Source organism: Chrysochloris asiatica, unplaced genomic scaffold (assembly GCF_000296735.1).
Source record: "Chrysochloris asiatica unplaced genomic scaffold, ChrAsi1.0 scaffold00037, whole genome shotgun sequence".
Classification (NCBI taxonomy): Eukaryota; Metazoa; Chordata; class Mammalia; order Afrosoricida; family Chrysochloridae; genus Chrysochloris; species Chrysochloris asiatica.
In genome coordinates this window covers 14,919,618-14,944,556 of record NW_006408555.1, presented here as the reverse complement: position 1 = coordinate 14,944,556, position 24,939 = coordinate 14,919,618, and the positions used below count along the sequence as shown (strand labels likewise).

Here is a 24,939-nt window from a genome sequence, read left to right as displayed (position 1 = left end):
CAGGATGGATAGACCCTAAAAGACAATCAAGCTCTCCAAAATCAAAGATAAAGACAGCATCTTGAAAGCAGCTAGGGAAAAGAGAAATATAACCTACAAAGGCAAGCAAATCAGATTAAGCTCAGATTTCTCAACAGAAACCATGCAGGCAAGAAGGCAATGACATAATGGAAAAGGCAAAACTATAGAGACAGCAAAACAATCAAAGGGTGCCAGCAAATGACAGCTATTTGTCTTTGTCTTCGATTTTTTTTTTTAAAGTAGGTACTTGTGAATATTAACTGTGGCAATTAATCATCACTACTAACTGGAACCAAGAGGCAGTTGTTTGAACAGAAAAAGAGAACACCAAATAGTTTAAAATTAGGAAAGGTATGTGCCAGGGTTATAATCTTTCACCATACTTACTCAGTCTGTATGCTGAGCAAATACTCCAAGAAGCTGGATAATATGAAGAAAAACATGGCATCTGGATTGGAGGGAAGACTCATTAACAACCTGCAATATGCAGATGATACAACCTCCCTGGTTGCTGAAAGCGATGAGGTATTAAAATAAATTACTGATGAAGTAACTATGGTATGGGTTATACCTCAATGTAAAGAAAACAAAAACTCTTATCACTGGGCCAAGAAACAACAAAAAGTCCTCACCACTAGACCAATAAACAACACCCATACAAATGGAGAAAGATTGAAGTTGTCAAAGACTTCATTTTGCTCAGATTAACCATCAACACTCATGGAAGCAACAATCAAGCAATCAGGCAACATATTGAATTAGGCAAATCTGCTGCACAAGACCTCTTTAAAGTGTTCACGAGCAAAGATGTCAGTTTGAGGATTAAGATGTGTCTGACCCAAGCCATGATATTTTCAATAACTTCATATGCATGTGAAAGTTGGACAGTGAATAAGGAAGACTTTAAAAGAACTGAGGCATTTAGTTATGGTATTGGAGAAGAATACTAAAAGTGCCATGGATTGTTAAAAGCACAAACCAGTCTGTGTTGGAAGTACAGCTAAAATGCTCCTTGAAAGCCAGATGGCCAGACTTTGTCTGTCATACTTCAGAAGCAGTCCCTGGAGTAGAATATCATGTTTGGTAAAGTGGAGCATTGGAGAAAAAGTGGAAGACCCCTAAGGAGACAGATTGGCACAGTGGCAGCAACAATTCACTCAAATGTAGCAACAACTGTGAGGTTGGCGCGGGACTGGAGAGTGTTTCATTCTGATGCACTTAGGGTCGCTATGAGGCTGTTCCGAGTCAATGGCACCTAACAACAACAGCAACTAACCTACACTAGACCGCTAACCACAAGATCTACAACTGCTTCTTGGAAATCTTGTACAGGTTCGCTATGGGTGGGTACTGACTCTATAGCACTTAACAGCAACAACAATGAACCAACCACAGGTGTAATCTAAGGGAGGAATAGGCAAATCCTGGGTAACCACTTATCTCTCATACTGCTGACCAGTTTCATATTTTCATAGGACAAGAATTTCAATCCACTGTTTCCACTAACCTGGAAAGTCTTTGACCAAGGGTTGAATGAACACCACCTGTAACTCACCGTTCCTTTCTTGGTAGGCAGCAACAATGTGGGTGAGGTCATAGTCATAAGCAAAAGGGCTGGCTCCATTGATCACAGACACCTGGAATCACAGGACATGGTGTGAGCCCGAGCTGCCTCGCCGCCAATCTCCCTGCCCTCCTGTCCACCACCCAAGCTGATTCCAGAGCATACACTCTTGTTCTTGGTGGACTGTTCCAGAGTCAGGAATCTTTGAGGGCAATTAAACTCTCTCTTGCAACAACTTAGGTCGATTTACTTTCACACTGTTATGTGGATAAAAATGGAGCAAGTATACAACTCTTACAGGTTTTTGATCTATTTATAAAGTACTCCTATGTATTCGAATGAGAGAAATAGTGTCTTTCATTTTTAAATAAACCCTATATCCAAATCCTTTATCTTGTTCTTGTTCTTCTCTGGGGTCTCTCTAGCTTACCTCTTTTAAATGTAGAGATTGAAAAGGATAAAATGAAGAAGGAAACCATTTCCTGTCCTTTAAGATCATATTCCGTTAATATAATCTGATTTAATGAGTGTCGGATTATATGTATAGTTCACTTTCTTTGTTACTTATCTATATTTAATTGGGCACTATAGTACTAGGTAAGTACTGGACCACAAGTTTGCTTTGAACTGACTCAATGACACTTCAAAATAATTATATCTAGATAACCATATGTCCTTACATTTTATCTGAAATAGCCCTGCTTTAAAGTTCTAACAATTGATACTATCTCAGCTTCAAAAAGGAACAAGTGGTTGCAGACATGACTTCTGGACTCAAGCAGATAATTCCTGGTTCTTTTTTTCACATAGTGGCACTTTGGGAAAATTCATTAACCCCTGTACACCCAAGTATTCTCATATGTACAATGAGAGCTCAGTCTTTCAGCAAATGTGTCTGAGTGTTTACCAAGTGCCAAGCACACAATATGCCACCTGTTTTTGATATGTAGGTGGCAATTAGAAAAATACATCTGGGTGTGAGAGGACTGATGGAGGGGGAAAGGATGTTTTAGAAAGAAGTGTCAGGAAAGGGCTGTGGAAAGGAGACACTGAACAGGGACTTGAATGGAGTAGTTCAATAAGCCTATTGGCACAAGGAATGGTGGGAGCTGCTCCAGGGGCTCAAAGGTAAGGCCAGTGTGGTAGGTATGGAGCAAAGGGGGCCGTGATACGGCAAGCAGATGGAATGATGCCTGCAGGTAGCTCAGGAGACTGCTGGGTTGATAGGGCTGACATACAGTACATGTGCAATACATTGCGTGTGTCCACGTATCCACTGCTCATCTGTCAGCTTGTTGTACTGTGGTGGCTTGCATGTTGGTTGCTGTGGTTCTGGAAGCTATGCCACTGGTATTTTAAATATCAGCAGCATCACATATGGTAGACAGGTTTCCGCAGAGCCTCCGGATGAAGACAGACAGACTAGGAAGAAGGAAAGGCGGACTACTTCTGAATATTTTGTCACTGAAAACCTTATGAATAGCAGTAGAACACTGTCAGCTCTAGAATACTGACTACTGAAACATGATGAAGAGCTTCAGGATACTGTCAGATAGAGTGCTGGAAAATGAGCTACTCAGGTTGGAAAGCACTTAAAATATGCCAGGAAGAGCTGCCTCCCCAAAGTAGAGTTGACCGTGATGATGCAAATAGAGTAAAGCCTTTGGGACCCTCATTTGCTGATGGGGCAAAACTCAAAGATAAATAGCTGTAAACATCAATTAATAATTGGAACATGGAATGTACCAAGCATGAATCTAGGAAAATTGGAACTCGTCAAATACAAAATGGATCACATGAACCCTGATATCCTACTGAGCTCATATGGACTAGTATTGGCCATTTTGAATCTGACAATCTCATGTTTTACTAGGCTGAAGCTGAAGAAAATGAAAACAAGTCCAAAAGAGCTAAAATATGACCTTGAACATATCCTTACCTGAATTTAGAGATCATATGAAGAATAGATTTGATGAATTTAGATACTAAAAACCAGAGACCATAAGAGTTATGGGATGACATCAAGAATATCATACGAGAATAAAGCAAAAGGTCATCAAGAAGACAGAAAGGAGGAAAAGACCAAAATGGATGTCAGACGAGACTCTGAAACTTGCTCTCCAGTGTAAAGGTGCTAAAGCAAATGGAAGCAATAAGGAGGTAAAAGATCTGAACAGAAGTTTCAAAGGTCAGCTCGACAAGACAAAGTCAAATATAAAGAAATGTTAAAAGACCTTGAGTTACAAAACCAAAATGGAAGAACACACTCAGCATTTCTCAAGCTGAGGAAACTCAAGAAAAAGTCAAGCCTCAACTTGCAATATTGAAGGAAATGACTCAGAATTGACTCAACAGCACTTAACAACAACAAAATGGGCAATATATTGAATGATGAAGAAAGCATCAAAAGAAGATGGAAGGAATGCAGAGTCACTGTACCAAAAAGAAATAATCGATGTTCAACCATTTCAAGAGCTAGCACATGATCAAGACTCAATGTTACTGAAGGAAGACATCCAAGGTGCACTAAAGGCATTAGCAAATAACAAGGCAATGGGAATTGATGGAATACAAATTTACATCTTTGAACAAACTTATGTAGCACTGGAGGCACTCATTCATCTATGCTAAGAAATTTTGATGACAACTACTGGGCCAACTGACTGGAAAAGATCCATATTTGTGCTCATTCAAAAGAGACGTGACCCAATGGAACATGGAAATTATCGGACACTATCATTAATATAGTGTGCAAGTAAAATTTGTTAAAGATAACACAAAAGTGGCTGCAACCACACACAGACTGAGAACTTCCACAAGTACAAGCTGGATTCAGAAGAAGCCATGGAATGAAGGATATCATTGCTGACGTCTGATGGATCCTGGCTGAAAGCAGAGAATACCTGAAAGATGTTTATCTGTGCTTTATTCACTATGCAAAGGATTTTGATTGTGTGGCTCATGACAAGGTATGGACAGCATTGCGGAGAATGAGTATTCCGGAACACTTCATTACACTCATGAGGAACCTGCACATAGACCTTCAAACAGAACAAGGGGATGCTGAGTGGTTTAAAATCAGGAAAGGTGTGCATCAGGTTTATAGTCTTTCACCACAGCATTTGCTGGTCTATTCCATAGTCAGCCTTAGCTAGAGAAAATTCAAACAAGTCCGTAAGAGCAAAACTACAACCTTGAGTTTGTCCTAACTGAATTAAGAGGCCAACTCAAGAACAGATTTGTCACATTGAATACTAACAACTGAAGACCAGAGGAGTTGTGGCATGACATCAAGAGCATCGTACATGAGCAAACCAGAAAGTCTTTTTAAAGCCAGGAAAGAAAGAAAAGATGAAAATGGATTTCAGAAATGACTCTGAATCTTTCTATTGAACACAGCAATGTTAAAACAACTGGAGGAAATAATGAAGTAGAAGACCGGAACAGAACACTCCAAAGAGAGGCTCAAGACAAAGCACTTAATGAAATGTGCAAAGACTTGGAGTTAGAAAACCAAAAGGGAAAAATACACTCAGTGTTCTTCTCAAACTGAAAGAGCTGAGAAAACATTCAAGTAGCAGGCTGTAATATTGAAGGATTCTGTGACCAAATATTGAATGACATGGGAAGCCTCAAAAGAAGATGGAATACACAGAGTCACTGTACCAAAAAATAATTGTTCAGTGTGCCACCATTTCAAGAGGTAGTATATGATCAAGAACAGATGGTATTAATGGAAGACCACCAAGCCACATCAAAGGCACTGGCAAAGAGCTGGCAGAACACCGATTGACACATTTCAACAAACTGATGCAGTTCTGGAAGTACTCACTTGTCTATACCAACAAATTTGAAAGGCAGCTAGCTGCCAATCTATTGGGAGAGATCCTTATTTGTGTCCATTCAAAAGAAAGGTGACCCAACAGAATGCAGAATTCATTAAACAATATCATTAATATCATATGCAAATAAAATTTTGTAGAAAGTAATTCAAAAACAGTTGAAGAAGTACATTGACAAAAGAGCTGCCAGAAATTCAAGCCGGATTCAGGAGTGCACATGTAAGTAAAGATATCATTGCTGATGTCAGATGTATCTTGGTTGAAAATAGAATACCAGAAAGATGTTTACTTGTGCTTTATTGACTATGGCAAAATATTTGACTGTGTATATCATAACAAACTATGGATAAAATTGTAAAGTATAGGTATTCCAGAACACTTAAATGTGCTCAAAAGGAACCTTGTGAAGGAACAAAGACCAAGAGGCAGTAGTTTGAACAGAACAAGGGGACACTTAATCATTCAAAATCAGAAAGTGGTACATCAAGGTTGTATCCTTTCACCATACTTATTCAATGTGTTTGTTGAGGATATAATTTGAGAAGCTAGATTATAAAAAGAACGTAGCATCATGTTTGGAAGAAGCTTCATTAACAACCTGTGATATGCAAATGATACCACCTTGATTGCTAGAAGTGAAGAGGACTTGAAATACTTACTGATGAACATCAAAGACTACAGTCTTCAGAATGGGTTGCAGCTCAATGTAAAGAAAACAAAAATCTTCACAAGTAGACCAATAAATAACAACATGATAAATGAAGAGAAGATTGAAGTAGTCAAAAACTTCATTTTCTCAGTACTCAAAAGAAGCAGCAATCAAGAAATCAAAGTGTTAAATTAGGTAAATTTGCTGCAAAAGACCTCCTGAAAGCATTCAAAAGCAATGATGTCACTGAGAACTAAAGTACACCTGACCCAAGCCATGGTATTTTTAATCACCTCATATGCATGTGAAATTTGGACAATTAATAAGGAAGACAGTAGAAAAAGCGGTGCATTTGAGTTATAGTATTGGCAAAGAACATTGAAAGTACCATGAACTGCTAAAACAACAAACAAATCTATCTTGGAAGAGGGACAGTCAGAATGCTCTTTACAAGCGAGGATGGCAAGACTTCATCTCTACTACTTTGGACATCATTCTTGGTACAAAAGAGGAAGACCCTCAATGAGATGGATTGACAGAGTGGCAGCAGCAATGGGCTCAAATATAACAATTGTGAGGATGGCACAGGACCAGGCAGTGTTTCCTTCTGTTGTGCATAGGGTCACTATGAGCCAGAACCAACTCGATGGCACCTAACAACAATACAACAGTATTAGTTTTCAAATGTTTTATGTTAACCAAAAAATATCACTTGGAATATACCCTGTGTATGTATGTGGAAGACCCCCAACGAGATGGACTGGCCCTGTGGCAGCAGCAATGGCTCAAGTGCAGCAACTGTGAGCATGGCGCAGGACCAGACAGTGTTTTGTTCTGTTGTATACAGGGTCATTATGAATTGGAATTGACTCGACAGCACCTAACAACAACAACTATATCATGTGGAGTCCTGGGTGGCGCTATAAGATAATCACTGGACTGCTAACCACATTCAAATCCACCAGCTGCTCTTTAGAAACCCTATCCAGGGTCACTATGAGTTGGAACCAACTCAACAGCACTTCACAACAACAACATATAAGTAAGTATGTGTGTGTGTGTGTTTAACCCAAAACAGTAAAAAAGTTATTTGATAAAGATAAAAATAGGTATTTTTTTTTTTGCCTTTTTTCTCTGTCTAGGTGTAAAAGTAGGTAAATTTGTCTCTATATTTTAAAAGTATTCCTAGCAAGTATTCCTCAGAAGTCCTCCTCTTTACAACTCACACACAAAAAAACTATTTCCAACTTTTTCTCCATCTTCAAAGAACTTGATCAACAACAACACACAGAAACAAAGAAATTGAGCAGTAAGACGCATCCTTACGTTGTACCGCACATCTAAGCCACTATAGCTTAGGGGCTGCTTCTGCTGTAGCTTCAGGTCTCCATTCACATACAACTCCGACCCCGGAACAGGGAAGGAGGACTGGATAAATGCCATGCTCTGCATCACGAACGTGGACATCCTCTGAAATCATTAAAAGCAGACATGAAAACCACTGTGGTCACATTAGAAGGTCTCTGGGCCCTAGGAGTCGTCTGTCTGGACCTGAAGCCCAGTGGTCCTTCACATACACAGGTGAGCTATGCAGGAAGCCCCCAGAACCCCCCTGAACTACAAACAAACCCTACAGGACAGAGCAGAACTGCCGCAGGGGGATGTTTCGGGAACAGACTACCACTTCCTTCTGTGGAGAGGCTGGTGGGTTCGTACCAGTGACCATGCAGATAGTAGATGAGCATTTGGCCACTTAACCAACAGTGCTCCTGAAGTATTCGTTGTTGTGGTTGTTGTTAAGCACCGTGGAGTCGGTTCTGACTCATAGTGACCCTCCCTGCACAGGGTTTCCAAGGCTATAAATCTTTACAGGAGCAAAAAGCCTCATCTTTTTCCTGCGGAATGGCTGGTAGTTTCGAACTGTCGACCTTGAGGTTAGCAGCCCGATTCGTAACCACCACGCTACCAGAGATCCTTGAAGTACTGGTAGGTCGTATTAATTAATGACACTGATGAGAAATATGCATTTTACCTAATTTACATCCCAAATTACTCCTCGGAAAAGAATGGGTATTCAAAGAAATCAGAAAGAGGACTCTGTTCTATTAAAGGCCAAGGGGGGTGGGGGTGGGGGTAGGGAGAAGGCTGGTCTCCCCAGTGAGTCAACTCACATGCAGCTGGTAGGAGAAAGTCAAGATGAGCTGCACACCAAGCACATGCTCCGTGGACTGCAGGGGAAGGTCCAGTTTCAAATGCAATGCATCCATTTTCCCATCCTGGTTCTTGTCTTCTTCTCTAGTCTAGAAAACCCAAAGAGGGCTACTCTTTAATAAGTTCAGGAAGCATGATCCACTGTCCTGCTATATACGGGCATTATCTCCCTCACCCAAGGAAAAAGAAAACCACACACAGCTGTCAGTGGATTAAGACTCGGGAAAGATACACAATGTGCTTGGTCCTTGTTCTCAAATGTTCAAGGGCCAGACGAGGACTTGAACTGATATTAACAACAGCAAAAAGCAGCTGCTTCCAATGGTTTCATTTGATCTCTTTTGTTTTGTTGGTGGTGTATTTCCTTTTTTAAAAAAAAAACTCATGCCTAAGTTTGTAAGGAAAATTTAAATAGCACATCAGAATTATCTTCTATTGCTCTAGAATTCAACTTTTCAGAATACCAAAAAAAAAAAAGGTCTAGTTAAATCGCTTCAGCCTCATCATTATGCATTCATTACCTATACAAACAGAACAGGACAGCATCACCCTTTGTTTTCACGTTTTAACCATTAAGTGTCTTTGTTCCAAATTCCCATCTCCTCATTGATGTAAGCACTTTCAAGCCTAATGCATCTTTTATCACCAATCAATAAAATGAAAAAGGAAACTAAGTAAAATCAACAAGCCATTAAAACGGCACAGATATTTCATAAATTATGGATATAAAGGGAAAACAGAGCTCTGAGAAGGGAAACATGCCTTATAAATGATATATAAGGAGTCCTGGTAGTATAGGGGATTATGAGTTGGGCTGCTGACTGCAAGATCAGCAGTTCGAACTTACCAGCCGCTCCACAAGAGAAAGATGAAGCTTTCTGCTTCCATAAAGATGTACAGCCTCGGAAATCCTATATTGGGTCACTGTGAGTCAGAACCGATTCCACAGCATACAACTATCCCCGCCATCAAGCTATATGTTGTTTTGTGCCTATGAGTCATTTTAAACTCAGGGAGACCCTATAGGTCAGAGTAGAGCTGCCCTGTAGGGTTTCCTAGGCTTTAAATCTTTATGGAGTCCTGGTGTGATGCTATAAGATAAGTACTGTTCTGTGAGCCATAAGGTTGGCAGTTCAAACCCACCAGCTGCTCCACAGGAGAAAGAAGAGGCTCTCTACTCCTGTAAACATTTATAGTCTCAGCAAGTTGCTGTCAGAACTGACTCCACGGCACCTAACAACGACAAGGAAGACCACTTCATATGACTATCATTCAAATGTGCACACTAACTACTAATGCCAAAGATAAAGAAATTGATGATTTTTACTAACTTGTATAATCTGACATTGGACAAACATACAATCAGTATTCATTGATAACTGTTGGTGATTGGAATGTAAAGTTTGGAAAGAAGGATGAGTAGTTGGAAAGTACGGCCTTGGTGATACAAACAATGACAGAAAATGCATAAAAGAATTTTGTAAGACCAATGACTTATTTATTATTGCAAATACCTTTTAACAACAACAAAAAGATGACTATACACATGGAGAAGGACTGACAAAGTGGCAGAAGCAATGGGCTCAAACGTGCCAACAATGGTGAGGGCAGTGCAGGATCACTGCTTCATTCTGTCGTGCAAGGGAAAGAACCGATTTGGAGGGTACTTAACACGGTATGTGAGGAGTTCTGGTAGCATAGTGGTTATGAATCGGGCTGCTAACCTGAAGGTCCGCAGTTAGAAACTACCAGCGGTTCTGCGGGAGAAAGATGGGGCGTTCTGCTCCCATAAAGATTTACAGCCCCGGAAACCCTGTGCAGGGTCAACCATGTTGTTGTTGTTAAGTGCCATGGAGTCGGTTCCGACTCATAGCAACCCTGTATAAGGTTTATGAGGAGCAGATATTGAGTTTGAACCACTGACGCTGAAGTCACACCAGGTGCCACACCAGGACTCCTGTTTAGGATGCAGCGTATGATCAAGAACCTATGGTACTGAAGGAAGAAGTTCAACCTGGTGTAAAACAAGGTTCAAGGAATTGACAGAACACCAGTGGAGATGTTTCAACAAATGGATGTAATACTGGAAGCGTTTACTCATCTATGCTAAGAAATTTGGAAGAGAGTTACGGGGTCAACCTACTGGAAGAGATCCATATTTGTGCCATGCCAAAGAAAGGTGATCCAACAGAATGCAAAATTATTGAACAATATCACCATCACAAGCAAGTAAAATTCTGCTGAAGGTAATTTCAAGAATGATTACAGCAGTACATTAACAAGGAAGTACCAAAAATTCAAAACAGACTGAGAAGAGGACCTGGAAGGGAGGATATCATTACTGATGTCACACAGATCTTAGCTAAAGCAAAGAGCACCAGATAGATGTTAACCTGTGTTTTACTGACTGCACAAAGGCATTCGACTATGTGGCTAGCACACATTATGGTTAGCTCTGTGAAGAATAGGAATTTCAGGATACCTAATTGTGTTCATGCTGAAACTGTACATAGACCAAAAGGCAGCTGTTCGAATAGAACAAGGGGATACTGTGGAGGTTAAAATCAGGACAGTACTAGCTAACTAAGTGTGCCTGACCCAAGCAAACTGTCAATCGCCTCATACACATACAAAAGCTGGACAATGAAAGGGAAGACCAAAGAATTGACACCTTTGAATTATGGCGCCAAAGGCTTACATACACCATGGACTGCCAGAAGAATGAACAAATCTGTCTTGGAAGAAGTACAGCCAGAGTGTTGCTTAAGAACAGTGGATGGCGAGATTTATTTTCACGTACCTTGAAAACGTTATCAAGAAAGACTAGTCCCTGGAGAGGACATTATACCTGATAAAGTGAAAAAGATTAAGATCCTCAATGAGATGGGTTGACACAGTGACTGTACCAATGGGCTCAAACAAAACAACGGTTGTACGGATGGCCCAGGACTGGGCAGTGTTCTGTTCTGTTGGACACAGTGTCATTAGAATTAAAGCCAACTGAATGACACTTGAGAAGAAAAAGATTGAGCATACCATTTCAATCATTACATTCCTTCTGGATGATAATGTTCTTATTCTGTTGCTATTATTAAGTGCCATCGAGTCAACTCTGACTCATGGCAACCCTGTATAAGGTTTCCAAGGAGCGGCTGGTAGATTTGACCTGCCAACCTCTTGGATCACAGTCCAGTGCTGGTCCTACAGTGTCACACCAGGAGTCCATACCTTTATAGCACCCCTGTTTTTGAAAGCCAATGTCTAAACTGCCCATTTCTATTAGCCCAGTACACTGAGGAGATAAGCATATTCCTTAATCTGAAGAATCACCCATTCCAGTTGGAATTTTGAGTAACCTCATCCATAAGCAAAAGTCCAGTTCATCAAACTGTAGCAGTTGACACTTACTCAGAGTATCAAACAGCTTTACCTTCAGCTGATGAGGTTCTGGGCCCTACTCCCAGAGAGTGGCCTCATCCATGTTTTATAGGGAGGAGTCCTGGTGTGGCGCTGGAGGATAGGCAAAGTCAGGGGTTCAAACTCACCAGCTGCTCCTCAGAAGCCACAACAACCACAACGTTGTAGGGAAATCTAGCCTCTTCCTTCTGTTGGATACTATCTTCTCTGTCCTGTTCTGATCAGTCTCACAGGTAGAGGGGAGGAATATCTGCTACCGAAGCAGATCATCAAGTTACCAAGGCCCTGTTTACCAAATATGAGTGGGGGAAAAAGAGAAAAAGTACTGCCTATTTATTTACCTGGAATTTTCTTCAGTTGTTATCTAGAAATACTTGGAAGACAAAACTGGGTTAATGTTCTTTAGTGGGCCCATGCCTTCTGGATCCTTAGGGTTGGACAATAAGATTAGATTTCTCAGCTTGCAAAAAAGGATGTGGTCTGGAGAGAACTGCCAGAAGACTCTAGATTCCAATCCCATCCTTGTGTGTGGAGGGACAGGGGGGAATCTCATGTCATTTGATCTTTAGAATAAGCCAGAATGTACACAGAACAAACATCAGCATTGTATGGATGAGAAGATCAAGGCTCAGAGAGGTTCAGGGATGCTATGGATGTAACTCTGTCCTCCAAAAGGAGATTTTGAAATCCTAATCCCTGTACTTGTGAATGGGGCCCTGTAAAACGTACTGGAAGGAGCTCTGGTAGCGTAGTGATTACGAGTCAGGCTACTAACCTCAAGGTCAGCAGTTCAAAGCTACCAGCTGTTCCATGGGAGAAAGATTTAAGGTTCCCTTAAAGATTTACAGCCTCGGAAACCTTATGTAGGGTCGCTATGAGTCGGAACTGACTACAGGGCACATCACCACCAAAACATACTAGAGTAGGGTAGGCCCTAATCCTTTGAGTCCTGACTTATCAACGAGGAAAACAGACCCATGAGGAAGATGCCTCATCTTTCTGCTGGTGGATTACAACTCTATACCTGGCAGTTAGCAGCCCAATGTGTCTCATTCCAACATCAGTGCTCCAGAAAACCCTATGGGGCAGTTGTAATTTCTCCTAAGAGGCTGCTGTGAGAGAAAAATTGACTTGATGGCACCCACCAACAGACTTAAGACATATATTTACCTGTTATCATAGAAAGAAAAATACAAGCAAAATAAATGGATCCAGAGACTTCTGGCACCTCTTCACAACTGAGGTTTTTTTCATCACGGAACTACGTAGCTATGCGTGCTTTTCTAAGTAATTCTGTCCTTTGTGCCATGAAGAACACTGGTGACACAGCATTTCAAAAACAATTCGCATTGGAACTAAAACCCTTTGGTGCTAGACTCTTCAGCAGCCTTTGAAAATGAGTGGTCTATGTTTTGACTGACTTTTGACCTCCCTGTACCTGTTCTCCATTTGGTTCTTAGAGATTAAAATGCTTTAGTATTGTCTCCAGGGTTTTCTTTCCAATTTCTGATGCCCTCTTGCAAGTTTTGATGACAGCTTTCTTCATATTTGTATAGGCACAGGCAATGAAAACTATGGTAAGCCTATCTCCTGGTCAACATTATAAAGTACCATAGATAGGAAAACATGGTAGGCTTATGCTCTTAGAAGGGAGCACAGTAGCGCTATATAAAAAGCACTGAACTGCAAACCATAAGGTCAGAAGTTTGAGCCCACCAGCCACTTCATGGAGAAAGATGAGGTTTTGTGTTCCCACAAAGATGTATAACCCCAACATCCAACAGTATCTTAAAGAGCCGAGTCAGCCTCATTGAGGGAAAAAGTCACTCCATGGGGGTTTTTCTTCCCTCATTGAAAATGAATAACCCAACTGCTTCTTTTGCCATGAAACCAGAAGATACTGAACATTTTGATCAAAGATTCCACAGATGGATCCTGATCAAAAGGGAGAAAATGCACAACAGAATTTAACACAGAATCCAGATTTCTCTGGATCCATGGTGGGCTGATGAACCCTTGAAATTGTTAACTTAAGATACTCTTTAAACCTTAAATCCAGAATATCCCCTGAACAACAGTTTAGCACAACTAGTTAAAAAAAAGAGTCTGCATTGAGCATTATTTACTTTTAAGAACTATTTATATAGAATCAAATTGATAACAGCAACTCAAAAGATTACATAAGAAGCTAACAAGGTGGTGAGTTTATGTTACTGGGGGAGGAACAACCCAGAAAAGGATGCTGAGAACAGCTGCCCATTAAAGAATGTGCTCATTGTCACTGAAGTGCACAGGTAGAAAGTGTTGAACTGCTGTATGTTTTGCTGTAAAGTGTCAGCATTAAAATAAGTTAAAAAATAATAATAATTAAACTTTTAAAACATTAAGTCTCTAGGGATGTTGTCCAAGGTGAACTGACCAAAGCCATTTTCAACTTATGAGGCATTTTCCCAAATTAGCAACTGCAAAGTCAACTCTTCACTTTGATCTAAAACCACTGTTCCCTTGGCTTCCTGTGCAGGTTGTTATCTGCCTGGCTTTTATTTTCAGTTAGAAAATCAAAGTATTTTGCTGCAATAAGGGTTGGTACTATAAACCATGGATAAGAAAGAATTGAGTTTCAGTCTACAGTTGTTCACTGAATATTCAAGAAAATTGTGCCACTTCTCTGAATCTTGATTTTCTCATCTAAAAAATGGGTGTTAGGTATTAACTAAAAATTAATGACTGACTGCGTCAGGTGGAAACCTTCCAGAGAATAAAGCAAAATGAACATCTACTTGTAAGAATGTTTTCAGTGTTTTAACTATAAACAGTTTTTAGAAAGAATCAATTGACAGTTTAAAATGTTTCTGCCCCCCTCTAAATTTGAAACTCAAAGGAACACATGAGCAGGCATGTAAGCTTGCTGGTGACCACGTTGGTCTACTGGTGAGTAGAAGAGGGGAAAAGGCTGCAATCAAGAAATGGGCTGAGTTTAACCACGTTCCATAGACTCCCATTGACCTGGAGATGAGAGAGAGAAGAGGAAGGGCTGGTTGGTCCAAAGTGAGGTGAGACCTGGGGAAACCAGAGCCAAGTGTCATATGGACAAGGACATAACCATGGAGAGCTGAGAGTGAAGCATCCAGCTGATATGACGTGAGAGAAGATGCACAAGCACACCCAAACTTGCAGATAGTACTTATCGGACCTAGCCTCGATGGCCTGATAATCAGAACTCGACAAGAGGAAGATTAAAAAAAAATTTTGATAAAGGAAATGAGGGTAAATTGCTACAATTTGATGGACTTGACCTATATTCATGGAGGTAGTAGTTTAAAATACCAACAGAGAGGGAAGGAGTCTTCACATCAAGTATCAATGCTATCCTATCCTCTCTGTATACAGGGTAGATAGGAACGGGCAACTTAGACACTGGCTACCTAAAATGAGGGGGCAATAAAGGCACAAAGCGACTGACTTATAAAGTTTCAAGAGGGAGTTTAGTTTAAAAGTGTGGTCGGGGAGATAGAGTCCCTACTGAATAGTTTTGTCTTGTCCAAATGGGTCTGGTATAAAGAGATGGGGATAAGATTCTTATGATTCAATAGTGATTAATTGTTATCATGACTAATAGTGACTGTCAAAATTGTAAAGGTAGAAGTTTTGTAACGAAAACGGGGGAGTAGTTAATTTCACAATCCAGGAACAGAGGACCCTAAGACCATCAAGGGAGAAGAGAACAAGCAAAATGCAGGTCCTTATCCAGAGAAGCAGTGACGCCAGAGACGGAGGACACGGAGAGAGGGAAGAGCTGATTCTAGATTCGTGGAAAGAAAAGGGCTGAGAGCTGCAAAGCAGGCTTGCAGAATGTGCCCTTCGGTGGTTTAAATTATTATATATGTCTGAGTGGTTTTTTAAAAAAAAATTTTTTTTAAAGTTAAAATGAATAGAGAGAAATATTGTTAACTGATGGAACATGGAGAAGATTATAATCATTATAATGAAACAATGTATATGATTTGTTGGATGTAAAACTGATGATCTGCCCTGTAAACTTTCACTCAATTCACAATAAAAACTTTAAAAAAAGAGAGAAAAAATAAATATACTAAAGCTTTAAAAAAAAAAAAGTTTCTGACTCACCACACCAGCCAACACCTATGCCCAACAGACAAGTGTAGTTGCAAAATCAGTGACAAATCTCCACACCAGGCTTACTAGTCAGATAGAGACTAGTGGACTGCCCAGAGTATGATAATTGCTCTTGGTCACCCTTCAGGTCTGGAATCAACTCACCCTCTTGGCTAAATTTTCAGCAGACAGGCTTATAAGAGGAACAGTAATACAAGGGAGGTATGAACACTTTCAAAAGAAAAAAAGAGCTAAAAGATCTTCACTTTGTAAGACCCTCCTATCAATTAAAGGCATAGCTAAGATTTAACCGTTAAAACTTCCCTACTAGAAACCCTCTGTGTATGACATCCTTAATCAAGTACCTTCCTACTTTGTACTTGGATTTGGATGATCCATAATCCAGGACAGTTTTCTGCCTCAGTGTTGTTAGAGTTAGGTGCCATGGAGTCATCTCTGACCCACAGCAACCCTAAGATGTAAGAGCAAAGCAAACTCACGACGGTCCCTTTGTTGGAGCCACTTTGCAGACACCATGTCACTCCTCCTCCTTCTGGGTCTTCCTAGTTTTCACTGACCCTCAACTTCACGAGCTTTTACACAGTACATAAGACAAAGGCCTCACTAGCCTCAATTTTAAGGCACACTTGGGCTTTTCTTCTTCTAAAACAGATTTGCTAATTCTCCTGGATGTCCATATCATACTCAATTTTCTTCACCAACACCATAGTTCAAACATTCAACAAAATGGGAATAGAAGGGAAATTCATCATTGTAAGAGCATAGTGGTTACGAATCGGGCTGCGAACCTTCAGGTCATCAGTTTGAAACCACTAGCTGCTCCCCAGGAGAAAGATGAGGCTTTCTGCTCCAGTAAAGATTTACAGCCTCAGAAACCCTGTACAGGGTCACTATGAGTTGGAACTGACTCCAAGGCAGGATAACAACAACAAATACAAAGTCAACAGTACTCTCAAAAGATAGAAACTGAAAGCATTCCCCTTCTGAACAGGAACCTGATAAGGATGCCCTTTATCACCACTCCTATTCACTACTCTGTTGGAAGTCTTAGCCAGAGCTATAAGACAAGAAAGGGAAATTAAAGGCATTCAAATTGGCAAAGAAGACATGAACTGTCTCTAAATGCAAATGATATGATCCTATACACAGAAAATCCCAAAGACTCAGCAAGAAAATTATAGGAACTCATTGCAAGATTCAGAAACGTGGTAGAGTACAAGATCCACATACAAAAATCACTGGATTCCTTTACACTAATAAAGAGAGCTCAGAAAAGGAAACTAGGAAATAAATACCATTTAAAATAGCTGCCAAAAATATGAAATAGGAATAAATCTGAACAGAAAAACAAAAGATCTATACAAGGAAAATTACAAACCACTACTATGAAAAAACAAGAGACCTACAAAAATGCAAGACTATATCATACTCATAGGAAGGCTTAGCATTGTGAAAATGTCAAAATTACCCAAAGCAATCGATAAGACATAATGCAATCCCAATCTAGATGCCAACGTCATTCTTTAAAAACATGGAAAAACTAATCACTAACTATATGGACAGGAAAGAGACCTTGGATAAGCAAAGCATTATTTTAAAAAGTACAAAGTAGAGGTTTCTCACTGCTCAATCTCAAAAACCTATGAAACAGCCACAGAAGTCCAAACAGCCTGGTATTGACTGGTACAACAAAAGACACAGATGTCAATGGTATGGCACTTTTTCAAAATGTTGGAAACAGAAATACCATATGAACCTCAATCTCTCTATTTGGCATACGTTGTAGTTGGCAAGCATTGCTAGGGTTGTTTCTGATTCATAGTGATCCAGTATAGGGTTTTCCATAGGTTTGAGCTGCTGATCCTTAATGCACCACATGAGAAGTCCTTTACTTGGTATATAGCCTCAAGAAAAAAGAGCTGTGACAAGTATACATACATGCAAACCCATGTTCACTGCAGCGCTATTCACAACAGCAAACAAAATGAAGACAGCCTAAATGCCCTTCAACAGAAGGATGGTTATAGAAACTTTGGTACCTACACATAATGGAATACTATGCAACACTGAATAATGATGAATCTGAAAAACACCTCATAACATGGATGAACCTATAGGAAATTTTCCTGAGTGAAATTAGTCAATCACAAAAGGTCAAATATTGTCTGACACCACTGTTGCAAAAAGTTAAGAAAGGATTTTCTTGCTAAAATAAGTAGTTACCAGGGATGGGAAGGAAAAGAAAATTATACACTGGGTAAAGGATAGACACATTTTCATTTGGCTGATAGGGAAAGCAATATACAAGAGAGAGGTTGGCAAAGAAAAGATGAAATTAGCTTACGGAAGACATGAGGGTAGGGAGAATGTAAGCATTCAAGTGAATAAAGGTAAATACCATTAACCAATGGTACTGGAAGCACTGGCAAAAAAAACAAACGAAGCTCCAGAAATTGACAAAATAAAAACTGAAAATTTTCAACAAATTGATGCAGCTCTGGAGGTTCTCACTCAACTATTCTGAGAAATTTAGCCAACTGATTGGAAGAGATCCATATTTGTGCTTATTCAAAAGAGAGGTGACTCAATAGAATGCGTAAATCATTGAGCAATATCTCAATGTGGTATGCAAGTAAAATTTTGCTGATAATTCAAAAACAGCTGCAACAATTAATCGACAGGGCACTGCCAGGGATTCAAGTCAATTCAGAAGAGGCTTTGGAACTATGGCTATCATTGCTGATATCAGATGGATGGATCTTGGTTGAAAGCAGGTAACAACAGAAAGATGTCTGTACTTTACTGACTATACGAAGGATTTCGACTGTGTAGACCAGGAGAAACTATGGACAGCATTTCTAAGAATGGGTATTCTAGAACACTTCATTGTGCTCATGAAGAACCTGAACACAGACCATGAGATAATTATTAGAACAGAACAAAGGGATACGGAATGCTTTTAAATCAGGAAAGGTGTGTGCTGGGGTTACATTCTTTCACCAAATTTATCTGTATGATAAAGAAACTCTGGTAGTGTAGTGGTTACAAATTGGGCTGCTAACCTCAAGGTCACCAGTTCGAAGCTACCAGCTGTTCCCCAGGAGAAAGATGAGGCTTCCTGCTCCTGTAAAGATTTATAGCCTTGGAAACCCTATTCAAGGTCCCTATGAATCAGAACCTACTCTACAGCACACCACCACCACCACAATGTCTGTATGGTGGCAAATAATCTGAGAGGAAGCTGGATTACATGAAGAAGAATGTCGTTTCAGGATTGGAGGAAGGCTCATTAACAACCCGGTCTGATACACAGATGATACAACCTTTCTTGCTGGAAGCAGAGAGAATTTAACATACTTACTGATGACAATCAAAGAGCACAGCCTTTGGTATGGATTGTAACTCAATGTAAAGAAAACAAAAATCCTCACCACTAGACCAACAAATAACATCATGATAAATAGAGGAAAGACTGAAGTTGTCAAAGATTTCATTTTGCTTAGAAAGCAGTACTCATGGAAGCAACAGCTAAAAAAGCAAATGACATATTGCATCAGTGATATCTGCTGCACTTCAACAAAACAAAGATACCAATTTGAGGATTAAGGTGAGTGTGAACCAATCTATGGTATTGGCAATCGTTTCATATATTAGACAGTGAAAATTAGACAGTGAATATGGAAGATTAGAAGAATGCATTTGAGTTATGGTGTTAGAGAAGAATACTGAAAGTACCATAGACTGCCAGAAGAACAAACAAATCTCTCTTGGAAGAGGTACAGCCAGAATGCTTCCTAGAAACTAGGATGGTGAAACTTTATCTCTCATACTTTGGACATGTTATCACGAGGAACCAGTCCCTGGACAAAGACATCATGCTTGGTAAAATTCTAAAAGAAAAAAACTTGCCAACCAAGAATCACATACGAGGGAACCTAGATCCAGAGGGCATGGAGGAAGGAAGGTAGAATCTCCACTGAGTAGTATCTAATCTGTCTAGGTGGGACTGATGAAAGGAGATGCGAATAGGTCTCTTGTGATACAATAGTGAATAATTGTTATCAGGACTGACTGTGAGGGTTGGAAATGTAAAGGCTGACATTTTGTAGCAAGGAGAGGAGTGATTAACTTTGCAGTCTAGGAGCGGAGGTCCCTGGGACCATCAGAGAGGGAGAGTGGCTGTGTGCTGATAAGGGGGGAGGGGGGGCTTACAGGGTATATACCCTTTGGTTGATTGATGATGTATAGAGGGGACTATAACCATGGCAATGAAACGATATACGATAGGATGAATGAAAAACTAATGTTCTCCCATGAAAACTATCACATAATTCACAATAAAACATTAAAAAAAAAAAAAAAGTTCCTGGAAAAATGGAATGAAAAGATTAAAAAAAAAAATCATATCATATATACAGCAAAAATTTCCATCAAATTTGACGGTGAAATTAGTGTATCTCCAGATAAACAAAAATTAATCTGTGAAAACCAGACCAATCTTACAAAAATATTAAAACGAGTTTTTAAGACAGAGAATTAACAGCAAAAGGCAACCTGAAATTAATATACATGACAATATCCCCCAGAACTTAATCTAGATACAGAAGTATCCAAAGTAAAACAGATTTACATGACTGAAAATAGGGAACCAGTGACAAAAGTTTGCAGCAAAAAGAAAACACAAAGTAAAATGAGGGTATGTAGTATCTGAACTTTCAAAAGCGGACAGAAAATTAAGTTGATTTCAAGTAAAAAAAATTACAATAAACAAAATTGTATTCCTAAAACTAGACTAAGCCTTACTCCCATCCCTAGCCCAACCTCTACTCCTAACCCTAACCACAACCCTAGTCCTAACCATAACCGTAGTCCTAACCATAACCTCTATTCCTAACCATAACCCTAACACTAAACAAAGTCCTAGGCCTATTCTCCATGTAGCCATAGTTCTAACCTTAACCCTAACGCCTTACTTCTATGCCCCAAGAAAATATCAAAATATTAAGTAAACATTGCTTATTTTTACATGAACACTTTAGAAAGTCATTGAAATTAAATCTTGAGTATGTAACACATTCCCACCTCACAAAAAGATAAATTGTAAAAGTTTCCTTCCTATCCTATTGGATATATTTCTGGAAGGATACAGAAGAAACTGTTCTTCCCATTTGCCTTCTTTCTATGAACATGTCATAAAGGATTATTTGTTCTTATTTTATGTGTGTGTCCTTCAGCAGCCTTTAAATCTATACTCATATAGACTGTATACATTTCCTGTTACATTTATTCCTGAGAGAAACCTCTTAGGCTGTTGTAACTTAAGTTTCCATTTCTCAAGTTCTTAGGCTGTTAAGTTTCATGTTCCCCAAAAGAAAGCAATTCCCCTACCTAGCCAGATACCACCTTGCCACTCTTCTGTAAAATGACCATGACCTCTGTACCCACAATAAGGATTAAAGTGCCTAGCCTATATGGGAAGGGGGACTTTGACTCAGGTCAGGGGCCCCTCCAAGGTTAATCCAATAAACCTGCTCTTGTTGGTGAGGCACTTTCTCTCTTTCTGCCTCCTTCTTTAATAACTATTTTAGCCTTTGCTCTGACAATTCCCATTTTTGAATTGCTACTATTGAAGTTTTTACAGCCATTACATCTTCTGATGTGTTGTTTGGTTCTTTTTAATTTCATGTTTATAAACTATTTTCACTCCAAGAGCTGTCAGGAAGGAAAGCATTAGTATTTGAGATTGTGGTCATAAATGACTTGCAAACACTAGCCTAGAATGAAGAAGAAGGGAAAAAATGGTTTAAAAGACGAAGAAAAAAGAAGCTTGGGGTTTGTATTTTATCAACATTGTAAAGTGACCTAGCCGCTAAAGGAGAATTTGTGGTTCTGGGCATTAGAAAAATACAGAGTTTTGGTTTGGGAGATTGAAATGAGAATCTGCATACACCTGGCTGGAGTGGGGAGATGGCAGAGTGACAGTGCTCTAAACAGGAGTTTAGATAACTCCTGTTTCTGGTAACTGAGATAAGGAGGTGAGTGAGTCAGCAGTCCACCTAGGAAACCAACTTCCCAAGGAGGCTGGTAAAAGTAGAGTAAAAAGAACAAGTAAATGAAACCTAGTTCTGTATCTCTGTAATGCTTTAAGTCTTCATTGATTGTTTTTCAAACTCAAATAGCCAAAAGAGCATGATGAAAAAACAGCTGTTGTTGTCTAGTCTATTCCAACTCATGGGCAGCCCGTGTGTCAGAAGAGAGAGAGGTGTGCTCCACGGAGTTTTCAAAGACTGATTTTTCACTAGAGCACCAAGACTGTTTGAAATTAAAAATAAAGTTTCCACATTTAGAAAATACCTGCGCATAGAACCCAAGAAATACAGTGGGAGGCAATGACAAATAAATCCACTTCAACATTCTTCTCCAGAGGCATTAGCATATCAAATAAGACTAAATAGGCAATGTGTCATGATTAGTGAGGACCTGGTGTGGCGCTGCGGATTAATGTGGTTGATTTGGTAAACTGTAAAGTCACTAAGGGTTGGAACTGACTTGATGGCACTTCCCAACAACTACTGAAAGAAGTATCTCCTACTCTAGGCCTATTTTTAAAATCAATTTAAAAACCAAAACAGCAGACTTCCACCAAAGAAAAATGTTTTTTATATCACATCTCATTTATCTGATTATTTAGAAATAGGAGGGGGCATCAAACAGTTCAGGAGAAAATGGAATTGAAAGTTAATGGGATTTTTTTCCACATATTTTTTGAAGCCTCCAAGTATATGTCCATGTCTGTGTTGTTGGTAAGCGCTGTCGAGTGGGTTCTGACTCACAGCACTTCTGTATAGTGGCCGGTGGGTTTGAACTGCTGCCCCTGCGGTTAGTAGTGCTTACCCCATAGGACTCCTCCATGACAAAACTATGTACATCAGCACTATGTTCTTTCTGTTTTCGTCATTCTTTTATGACTTCCCACAAGGAAAGATCAACAGTTCATTTCTTCTCCTCATGTCCTTCCACCAGCCCCACCCCGGACTCATACCCTTCCTAGTTAAACTGTCATTCTGGTGAGTCAATATAATTGTTGTTGTTAGGTGCCATGGAGTCAGTACCGACTCATAGTGACCTTATGCACAGCAGAACGAAACACTGCCCAATCCTGGGCCAACCTCACTACTGTTACCATGGTTGAGTCCATCAATGCTGCCACTTGGCCAATCCATCTAATTGGGGGTCTTCCTCTTTTCCTCTGACCCTCCACTTTACCAACATGATATCCTTCTCCAGCGACTCGTCTCTCCTGACAATATGTCCAAAGTATGAGAAACGAAGCTTGACCATCTTGGCCTCTAAGGAGCACTCTGGCTGCACTTCTTCCAGAATGGATCTATTGGTTGTTTTGGCAGCCTATGGAATTTCAATATTCTCCTCCAACACCATAACTCAAAAGCATCAATTCTTATGGTCTTCTTTATTCACTGTCCAAGCTTTTGCATGCATTTGAGGTTACTGAAAATACCATGGCTTGAGTCAGGCGCACCTTAGTCCTCAAGCTGACATCTTTGCTCTTCAAAACTTTATGACTATGTAAAACTCTGTTCTGGTGTGGCGCTCTAAGGGAAACAGTGCACCACTAATTTCAAAGCCTGCAGTTCAATCTACTAACCAATCCTCATAGCTACAAAGTCGCTATGAGTCAGAACTGACTCCATGGCACTTAACAACAAACTCTGTTCAGGAGCTATGGTGATGCTGAGGTTAAGTGCTCAAATGCAGCTCCAATCCCCACTGGCTCTAGGTAGAAAGATGTGGCAGTCTGCTCCCGTATAGAGAACAGCCTTGGAAGCCCTCGGCGGCAGTTCTACTTAAGTGAGTTAACTGGTGTTTTTTTTTCATGATAGCCTTGGAAGCCCTATGGAGCAGTTCTTCAATGAGCTGACTGTTTTTTGTTTTTGTTTTTGTTTTTTTTTTATGAAACCTTGTTCACACCTCTAATAAGTTTTCCTTTCCTTTTTATTTCCTGGGAGTTTATCATTATTGTATTTGCTTGCTTACTTTTCATAATTTCAACAAATAGCATTGATTCCAAGTTTTTACAATTTGGTATTTAAAGGTGTAAGATGTATCCAAATTTTGTTAGTTGAGTAGGGGCCCTAATAGTGGAAAATTGCCAATAAATCAAATATTAAATAATGAACTAACTGTACATTGTAATTTTTCCATCTGATGAACTATTTAATGTTGTTGTTAAGTCCTGTCAAGTCAGTTCCAACTCATAGTGACCCTGTATAGGATTTTCCAGGTGTGACTGGTGAGTATGAACCGCCAACCTTGCAATTCAAACTGTCCTTGCATCTATTGCTGATCAACAAATACTGTTATATGTACCACAGCGAACCTTTGGTTTTCTGTCAGGTTGTATCTGTTGTTGTTGTCAAGTTGGTTCTGACTCATAGCCACCCTGTATAAGGTTTCTAAGAAGCGACTGGTGGGTTTGAACCTTCAACATGCGGTTCGCAGTCCAGTGCTTATCCTGCAGTGTCACCCTAGGACTTCATTATATACCTGTAGCTCTTTTATATTTTACAGTGGTTACACAGTTTTATAAAAAGAAAAATTAAAAAGTAATCAGAATTATATTTTATTTATAGTTACTCATATGAACTATCAGTATGTTTTTTTTCTTTCATTTCTTCTTATTGAGTTGCTGGGGAAAAGTCTGAATTTCTTTTTTTCTTCTCCAGCAAATTAAAATAACCTTAAATCCTAGGCTATCATCTCAGAGGTGTCTAAGAGATTCAGCTATGGAAAAAGGAAGATCAGAATTTTCACACATCTACAGGAAAATGTTCTTAGTAAATGAAAGGAAAGGGGTGACTATAAAGGAAGCAGTTGTTTATCCTGAACCAAAATATCAGTAGTCCCCGACTGGCCAGTATCCTAGTTAGGACCAGTGTCCTGTTTTTGTACATATTACTGTTATTAGTATGCAGTACACACAGTGTTATAAGGAGCTCTGGTAGCGTAGTGGTTACGAATCGGGCTGCGAACCTTAAGGTCAGCGGTTCGAAACTACCAGCTGCTCCGCGGGAGAAAGA

At 39.7% G+C, this 24,939-nt stretch overlaps 1 protein-coding gene across 1 annotated transcript in view; it reads right to left on the bottom strand.

Annotated features, from left to right (window-relative positions):
• The window catches only part of TMEM231 (transmembrane protein 231), a 39,671-nt gene that overhangs the window by 12,845 nt on the left and 1,887 nt on the right, over positions 1–24,939 (bottom strand). The window contains exons 3-5 of the mRNA XM_006860159.1: positions 8,248–8,376; positions 7,403–7,546; positions 1,577–1,658 (exon numbers count right to left, since the gene is read on the bottom strand). Coding sequence (XP_006860221.1) covers positions 1,577–1,658; positions 7,403–7,546; positions 8,248–8,376 — 355 coding nt within the window. The remainder of the gene's footprint in view (positions 1–1,576; positions 1,659–7,402; positions 7,547–8,247; positions 8,377–24,939) is intronic.